Source organism: Malus sylvestris, chromosome 5, assembly GCF_916048215.2.
Source record: "Malus sylvestris chromosome 5, drMalSylv7.2, whole genome shotgun sequence".
Taxonomy (NCBI): Eukaryota; Viridiplantae; Streptophyta; class Magnoliopsida; order Rosales; family Rosaceae; genus Malus; species Malus sylvestris.
The window spans coordinates 9,969,840-9,979,388 of NC_062264.1; the positions used below are offsets into that span (position 1 = coordinate 9,969,840).

The window sequence follows — 9,549 nt, forward strand, 5'->3', positions numbered from 1 at the left end:
TGTAGAAGAAAAGAAAGGAATCCCGGGGGAAAAACGTGAGAAACCGGGGGAAGGAGAAAGGGGCTGCCCTTTGGGCAGCTCACAAAGGCACAGGGGCACAAACGGAGAGAAGGAGAAGAGCTGCTTTGGCAGCGTGAGAAATAAAGGGGTCTGGGGGATTGGTGTAGAGGAAGGCTGCCCTTTGGCAGCTGGCGACGCAACAGAAGCGCCAGGAGGAGAGTCCACGCGAGAAAAGGAGCGCCAGGAGGAAGAAGCTCGGATTGGGCAGCACGTGGCAAGTCAGCAGGGAGCTGCTTTGGCAGCACGGGGTCAGTGAGGACCGAGAGACAGGGAGGTCAGAAGCGAGAGGCACGGACAGACAGCAAACTCCCTCATCTTTCGATTTAATCTTTCCAAACTTCTCTCGGTTAAATCTCTCCATACTTATATTTTACTGTTGGTTTTATTTTAATAATGTGTAACTAATTTTATTTTAGCTAGAGGTTAATTCGAAACCATGAATATATTTGTAATATGAATTGATTACCTTCAGTTGTGATTTCATAAGTTGTGATTTCAATTTACTTATCCGTTCGTATAAAAACTGATTTGTGTATGTTGGTTAAGAGTGCACGCTTAATTTACATGCATGAATTTGATGCTAGAATATAAGTGAATTTCACCTAATCGTTATGAACTTATTTTCACAAGTAGTAAAGGTTGCTAGTCACAATCACGTTAAGTAAATTCTTGGCAAGAGTATCATGCTTTTCATAGTTACGAATGCCTCGTCAATGCTTATAGTTTTCACAAAGTTTAATGATCTTTGATTGTATCGCTATTGTGCTTTTCACGTAGGGGACTTTTGAAGAATGTTTTGAATTGTTGTATGCGTTTTTCCGTCCAATTCAATAACTTAAGGAAAACTTGAAGATTAAAAAAGTGCTGTTCACGGTTAATCTGGAGTATTGAGATTCACAATTTATTAAATGAACAACTGGAAATCATTTTGTATGCAAGTATAACATGTGTGGAGAAGAACCCTCTAGCTAGTCCGTCATTTATCCTTTCACCTTAATTTCATGTTTTTGTCAATTCTGTAATTTAATTAAGTTTAATTTACTTTTCATCAAAACCAAACACCCATCCATTATTAAATTATATTATTTATTTAGTTTTCTTTATTGTTAGTCTTTTAATTTAATTTCCGTCCATTTCAGTTCCTAGTGTTTAATTTAATTGTTTTCATTATTTTGAGTCATTCTAAGTGTGTTTCGAGTTATTAGAGTTTTTAGCCTAGTTTTGTGTCCTTGAGTCTTATTTACTATTTTTAAATTAATTTAGAATAGATTAGCAATCCCTCCTAATCCCCGGCCTAGAACGATACCCTACTTACATCTATACTACAATTGTCAAAAAGAGGGTTTAAATTTGTGTGTCAAGTAATTCTCGCATCAATATCTATTACATGGACCGTGTCATGTGGACCACTTTAGAATTGTAAAATATTCTTACAACATGTTGTCATGGACATATTCGATATGTCACTTAGTCATCTCTGATTTACTGCGGGTCAGCACTTCCAAAAGAAACGAAGAACTTCACTCAGTGACTCTACGACCACCCTATGAATGATCATAATAAGGTAAGCTTGAAGATAAGTTTTGTATTCTATTAATTTCTCAGCCCCTCTAATGGGTAGGCGCTGGCTGATCTTTCGACTTGATATCTCCCTAAAAATCGTACGTGTGGGTCTCCCCTCATACTACTCACGCCATTCAGCATCAGTTCGTATATACTCTGGTGAAATTGAGATTGCTCAACCTTGGAAGCTAATTTGTGCACAACCCGATTTACATTACACACATATTTATCATTTTCATTCAAATCCACATCTCAACTCTCCATTATATTTTACAATCAATTTAATAAAATATAAATTAACAATACAAAAGGGGTAATCAATCACATTATTAGATATATCCCAAAAAAATATTTACTCACAAATAATGTCGATTTTTCATCTGCAATTGCGTTTCCCAACCAACCACACACTTTCTCATAACCTGATAAAATTTAACTCATGCAGTCCGTAATTTCAGCTTTGTCATTACCTCCAATCGACCTATCACTGAGCCCTGCAACTCTACTTTCATGACATTTCCAATTGTAGATCTCATATCACAACCAATCATATATATATATCAGATCTCCAATCTCTAAATCTCAAACCACAACCAAATATAAAGCTCAAATCCCAAATCTTATATATCAAATCTACCTGTTCATCAAAATTTCTGAGTATGAGTTTCTAAATCACAACCAGCTCTTGTAAAACTTTCAAACTCGAAACTACATAGCTATAACCTAGTCTGAAAGACATGGGATTTATTTAAAAAAAAAAAAATCTTGTAAACTCTAAACTTAGGTGTTTTGGCTTTGCATGTCAATATTCTAAATTGTTTCACACATGCTCTACTTAGTTTTTAGGATATGCTATAATTAAAGGCTGATGTTGTTGAAAATGCTTGCTGAAGGGTATGGCTCATCCCTCTAAAGGTTTTTTCATGCATATGCATTCATGTCTAAATTCCTGTTACATTTTGACTAGATTAGTTGTCTTGTCAGTTTTGTTGGCTTCTTTCACGCGAGTTGGGCACACAAATTAAGACTATCCACATGGGCTGACTGACACTTTTTTTGTTGAAACCCAGCTTCTAGCCCTTGATTTGCTCATATCGTTTTTTTGGCTTGACAAGTGTCTTTGTCCTTGTTCGCTGAAAACAAACAACTTATTTTTGTTTAAAACCCTAACTAGGTTGCATTTTGCATTTGGTTGTCCAAATTATATTGTTGAGAAGTAGAGTGCATTCAAAGCTCTTGAGCTTCCTTTCTTCCTTATTTATGAAACCTAGCCGCCAAACCGTATTTCATGCATTAAACTTCTAATCATTGAGAAATAGGTTTGCTTTGTTTTCATGGTCTACCTTTAAGTTTCAAATCGTCACTTAGACCTAATTTTTGTATTCTCGTTAATTTCATCCTTTAATCTTTTGATTGGAGAAATTGATTTGTTATTTGAATCCACATTACATAACATCTTCATCTACACACCATAATACATTGAACGTGTTGGTCTCGGTGCCACAAGAAGATGAGCTCAAGGAATGGAGCAACCCTCTTGTGAAGACTGAAGATATCTCCATCTCATGCAAAGTAAGGTTGCACAACAGTAAAGTTGCTTCATAGATTAGATCTAGGAAATGAACTTGATGTGGTACCTTGTATGAATATTATTTGCTCTATTGGATTGGACTCTGCAGAGTCCCCAATTTTTTAATTTAGAGGTGAGTTTTTCTGGTCAAAACTTCATGCGTTCTTTGTAGTTAAACTTGTCCACATGATAGTTTATTATCATATTTCATGCATTATATGATCCATTACTTGATATATGTTTGTGCTCAAGTTTGTATTGCATTATCATGAGATAAAAACTGTATTGTTGTCGAATATGTTAACTTATAGTGAACTAAGTTTATTCGTTGAACTTGAATTTGTTTAACTAATGAATTTGTACTATTTGACTAGTTTTCTTAACTAGTCAGTCCATCATTTTTTAGTTTATTGCAGGATATTCTACTTGGTACTATTTTCAGATCATAACATTTTTATTATGCACGTGGAAACCACGTGGAGTGAACCACCTATTTTTTTATTTGGGTCACTCCCAACTTCATGTCTATCCGGTTTCTGATGCTTCCAACATCATTATTTATGCCAAACCTTTGACTAACGACAAGTGATCTAGGCCGTCCAATTCTCGTAGCTTTTAAAGCTAAGAAGCATTGAAGAAAATGCGATTTTGGTCTCAACACTTGTTTTGAATTTTAAAAATTAAATTTAAGTTGATTTACCAAACTGGCACTTATGTTCTTTCCAAATTTTCCAAAATATTCTAGCAAAAAAGAAATTAAAAATAAATATAAAAAAAAAAGAAAAAGAAAAAGGAAACCCAAAGTGCAGAGTGACCAGGCCGAAACATAGATGGGTAATAAGACCCAAGGAGAGTGACCTTAGCCCAACACTTGAGAACGGGCTTGGAGGTAAAATCACATAAAATCCAGTCGAGCCCCAACCAACAATCCCAAAATCACAATCGAAGCTCTGCGGCTTTCCGTCTACGAATCGCGCGCTCTCTCTCTCTCTCTCCCCGCAAATTTCTTCACTTCGTTGCTGCTACACAAGTGACAGTAGCGCCACCGTCTGTGTAGCTCTTTGGCCCAGGTTCCTTCTTCTTCTTCATTGCACTTTCCCTTGTTTACCATTTCTAGGGTTAGGGCTAATCTCGCTGTTTATGTATTCGTTGAATTGAATTAATTTAAATTACTTTGGTTAAATGTTTGATTTGAGTTGGATTTTCTTCTGCTGTGAATTTTCTCTTTGATTTTGAATCGCTCAGACCATATATTGTTGATGTTACACGCAATTGTAATTGTGTGAGAGTATCAATTGAATATGCATGCTCGGAAAGAGGGAATTGGTGGAACCAAACAATAGATGATTTGGCCGAGAGCTGGGCTAGGTTATGGAAAATCTTATGAACAATGACCCTGGCTAAATTATTTTTGCAAGTATTGGGAACTTGTTTGTGTTGTTTCATTTATTCAGAAGCGTAAGTTTGATACAAGGGTGGGAGTATGAAGTTGAAGAAATTCAAACAGTATCTTGGGTTGTAATTTGCAGAAGGTATTTTTTTTTTAAATGAAGGCTTTTATGGCTGGGGGATGAGAGAGGTAGTTACAACTTACAAGTCGGTTGAACACGGAACTTTGCTTCTCGAATACCGATAGGCAAAGAAAGATAGCTGAAGTGTGCACTATCATATATTGATTGTATATTTAGGATCACACAGATAAGTAATGCTAACGTTATTTTTGTACATACCTATGTTTTACAAAGAAAATTTGTTCTTCCGGGGAGACTCTAAACCCCCAATGCTAAAGGTTGTTTTGTTTCAAAGGGGAATTTTTCATAGAACTTTTAATCTCTCTTGATTTTGTACTTGTAATAAAGTCTAGATGATGGCTTCTGATTAGAAAAGGGTTAGAATAGTAATGGCTGCAGATTTTTTCAGTGGAAATATGTTGTCAGCTTGTTGATTTTCCTTGTGCTTCTATTCGAAAGGCCTTGAAAATTTCCCAGGCTTATATCATGTGGTTCACTTCTAGTCTTTGAGTGTCCTCTCTATACCTACCTGCAGCTGAACATGCTCATATTGTCCAATGAACAGACATGTTTCCTTGCTTTACTGTGTTACAAGTTCAACTTACTGTCTAATGATCATTCTGTTTAGATGGTCTCAAAAAGTTGGAGTTTAGGGAATGTCTGACTGTTGATGTAGCTTGATGTTTGATGGGATGCTTGACTTTCTTTTGAAGGATGTGGTTGAGGAACCGGGTATTTAGTATCTGGGTTCTGAGTGTGGCAGTAAATAATTCTTGTGAGACAGATTGCTTATTGAAAATTTTCTGTACTTTGTTGGGATTTGGTGTTTTCTATTATGAAGGGAAAGTAGTTGGTTTGGTTTTGACTCATGGATACGATCTTGGGTGTGGTTGTAATGTGGATGTGGTTGTGATGTGGACAGGAAGGAGGCAACGGCTGTTTGGTTGTTGGTTGTGGTGGTGTTTATCATTCAATCAGTGGAGCTAGGTCTTAATAAGAATTAATTAACATGAGTTCAGACAGCAGGAGCCGGAGCCGGAGCAGGAGCCCTTCAGATCGGAAGATCCGTTCTGATCGTTTTTCGTACCGTGATGCACCTTACAGGAGAGATGGAGGACGTCGGGGTTTCAGGTTTTATGGCTTTTGACTATTTTTCTTTTCTTCTTGTCTTTATAAATTTGGGGTAAGGAGAAAGTAATCTTCCAACGTGTCTTCATTGGAGATGGTCTCGAATGTTACGATTAACCATATTTGTTGAGTGAGACCTCTACTTGAAAATGCCTGTGAAGACCTTATGAAGTTGATATATGATAGTTTTGCCTCCGGATAATAATTTTCTTTGCTTTGTTGTACATTATTTGGAGCTTTGTAAGCTTTCAAATACAAGTGCCAAATCATATTGATTGATTAATGACACACTTCAGTGTAAGTCATTTTGCTTGTAGGGGGACTGCCAGTGGTGCACAAAGGTTGTAGACATTGTACTTTTTGTTTGTCAGATAAATTTAGCTTGGTACATGTGACAGCTCCTTCACTTTTTTGCAATTTGTTGGAAAATTTTGAAACCTTCAGAGTGCATACTCTTGTTTTTGAAGTTTTGGTTTTGAATGTTTCTTTCTGTGGTTGTGGCTCTGATTCTTCTTGATGATAAGTCAAAATCGTGGAGTTAATTTAATAAGCGACTTTCATTTAACTAGTTATGTTTTGAAATTTGGAATGCTGTTATTTTCTGCTGAGAACTAAATGCATTGTTATTTTTTGCCAGCCGAGACAATCTGTGCAAGAACTGCAAACGGCCAGGCCATTTTGCTAGAGAATGCCCCAATGTTGCAATTTGTCATAATTGTGGTCTTCCTGGGTACGGAAACTTGTTCTGCCTCATAACATCATGATGTTGCATTATTATTTTTTTATCTCCATTGTTCATTACAGTGTTTCTATTTTACTATTAAAGGTAACTGTTTATCAAAATATGGTCTTTGTATTTTTGAACCTTTGTTTTTTGGGAGAGGGTTTCAAGGTTTCAAGGTTCCAGAATTTCTAGAGTTAAAATCCAATGAGACATTAGAATTTAGCTAGTTAATACTATAGTCTAGGGATACACGTCCTGAGTATGTATATTTTTCTTTTAACGCATCTACACCCCTCTTCTGTCTCTACCTGAAGTGCAGCCCTCTTCTGTCTATACCTGAAGCAAGACAAATGTTACTGCTTCAGCTACCGAGGGGTCCATTTCCATCAGAGTTATTCCAATAAGTTAAAACTGATGTTTGTATCTCTATTTTTCTGTTAACAAATTATTGTCACCTTCATGATAAAAAACAGTTTGTGTTCTCAGTAATAACAGCATCTTCTCCTCTACTATTTGTGTCTTCAATGATTAAAAAACAATATTGCCACCATTCAGTACCGTCACTAAACTGATGTTATAACCATTTTGAGATAACCAGAGCGGCCACTTTATACCTCACCAATTTCCCACCATCCCACAGCTATTGTCATCTCTGCCTCTTATACGCGGTTGCATCCATGTTTTCCCTTGCACCACTTTAGGCCAACACTAACACTTTCATATCCCTTTCTCTCTTAACCGTGTTTTATGAGTATTGACAAAAAGTATTTAAGAAAATACTTACAATCCCAGAAAAATATGCATGGTCCCCAGCAATAACTCAGTCACCAGTCTCCAGGCTCTTAGGATTGCTTTAGACCTAAAAAGATCATTCAGAATGTTCTGTTTTTTATTTTAAACCAGACTGGCAGCACCTTGTAGTGAAATTGATGGTTAAGCTAAACTAGTAATGTCATTGCTTCTATAAGGTTATGTAGTTTCTTATTCACGGAATCATGGACCTGCGCTCTGCAGATATTTTTTTTGTTTTCTGTTTATTTCAAAAATGGAAAATGCCTTTCATTTCTAATTATGTGATTTGAATATTCTACTAGGCACATTGCTTCAGAGTGTACAACAAAGTCACTATGTTGGAACTGCCGGGAACCTGGTCACATGGCCAGTAACTGCCCAAATGAAGGCATCTGCCACACTTGTAGTAAGACTGGACATCGCGCCAGGGACTGCACAGCTCCCCCAATGCCACCTGGGGACTTGAGGTTGTGCAACAACTGCTACAAGCAGGGTCATATTGCAGCTGACTGCACAAATGATAAGGCATGTAACAACTGTAGGAAGACGGGTCACCTGGCACGTGATTGCCCGAATGAACCCATCTGCAACTTATGCAATGTATCTGGGCATGTGGCGAGACAATGCCCCAGAGCCAATGTTTTGGGAGAGCGGGGAGGTGGAGGAGGTGGAGGAGGTGGAGGTGGTGGAATGGGGGGACGCGGAGGCAGTTACCGTGACGTTGTATGTAGGAACTGCCAGCAACTTGGCCACATGAGCAGGGATTGCATGGGCCCCTTGATGATCTGTCACAACTGTGGGGGACGAGGACACTTGGCATACGAGTGCCCTTCGGGAAGATTCATGGATCGCTACCCCAGGAGGTACTGAGAGGTGGCAGATCATGTTCCGGCATTTACCCTTCATCTTGTGCAAGCATTTCTTGTTTAGGTTTTAGATTGAAGGTTGAAACTTGAAAGAGTATGCGGAGTTGAATTGAGATTTTATTTTAGAAGATTAATTTTGAATTTTTGGCAATTACTGCAAATATAACTGTATGTAATTGCGTTTTATGTTGTGATGCCTGCATATTTTTGTTTTCCTCTTTCGCAGTCGCTTACGGCTAATGGCAAAAGATTGAGAATCAAGTGTTACTTCACACTCAATCAAAACAAACAATTTCGACAAATAAAAAGCAGATTAAAAATGTATATTAAATATATGCTGACTGACTGACCTTTCAGGCATATTTGGATTACCGTTATTACTGCAACTGACTACCTGTATCCGAAAAATTTATTTCGTGTTTGAATATGTGGAGAAATTAAGAAACTAAATTGCTCACCGGTTCAAGTACATACAACCAAGATGTACAGAAATTAAACAAGAACCCCAGCCCAACATGGAAAAACATTTGTTTTTTAAATTCCATCCAATACGAAGGTGTGCGTGGAAATTATTTTCCAAACTAGTTTTTTTTTTTTCCATTCAAATCATCAAACATATTTCATTTCTTTGTAAAAAGGCTCATGTTTATGAAATTGACCAAAAACATTTCAAAAATCTTATTGCTTGAAATGGTTAATCTTAATCATACTACATGCAGATTCAAAATAAGAACAAAAACCCAATACAAATATGTATGAATAAATAAATAAATATAAAGGGGCGGAACTAGTGATAACAATGACGATGAGGACAATTATACCAACGACAATGATGATTAGGATTGAATGAACTATTAAATAAATTGTTCATTGAATTATGTGGAACTTGATGTGGAGGATAACCAGGATTGAATATGCCATGGAACCAATTGTTATAAATGAATAAGAAGAATTGAACAAATGATTGATCGGTGTTTACCTTGAACTTAAGGTATTCAATGAATTGACTGTGGGTAAGAATTTTATGTCATTCAAAATCAGGTGTTATGAAAATATTCTTCATAATGAAAATAATGAATTCAAAGTAGTGATGCAGATATATTTGAAAATAAGTTTTATTGAAAACTTATTCAATGACTTACAATTGATTTACTGACGATTGAGTCAGCAATTTGAAATGAAAGCAAGGATGTTGGTGCACGCAGGCATCCTTGATCTTAGAACTAAAAGTGTTTATGATTTTTAATTGGGAAATTGATAATTGAAATTGTCTTCTGTTCTTGTGAATACGCAAAAGGTTCAATCCCCTCTTTCAGAAGAAGGCTTTCTCTTAAA

At 36.7% G+C, this 9,549-nt stretch overlaps 1 protein-coding gene across 1 annotated transcript; it reads left to right on the forward strand.

The window, feature by feature from the left end:
- Positions 1-4,095: 4,095 nt before the first annotated feature.
- LOC126624693 (zinc finger protein GIS2-like) lies at positions 4,096-8,400 on the forward strand. The gene is made up of 4 exons (XM_050293784.1): positions 4,096-4,263; positions 5,627-5,835; positions 6,470-6,562; positions 7,651-8,400. The coding sequence occupies exons 2-4, from the start codon at positions 5,714-5,716 to the stop codon at positions 8,216-8,218; spliced, it is 783 nt and encodes a 260-aa protein (XP_050149741.1). The 5' UTR covers positions 4,096-4,263; positions 5,627-5,713; the 3' UTR covers positions 8,219-8,400.
- The last annotated feature ends 1,149 nt before the right edge of the window (positions 8,401-9,549 follow it).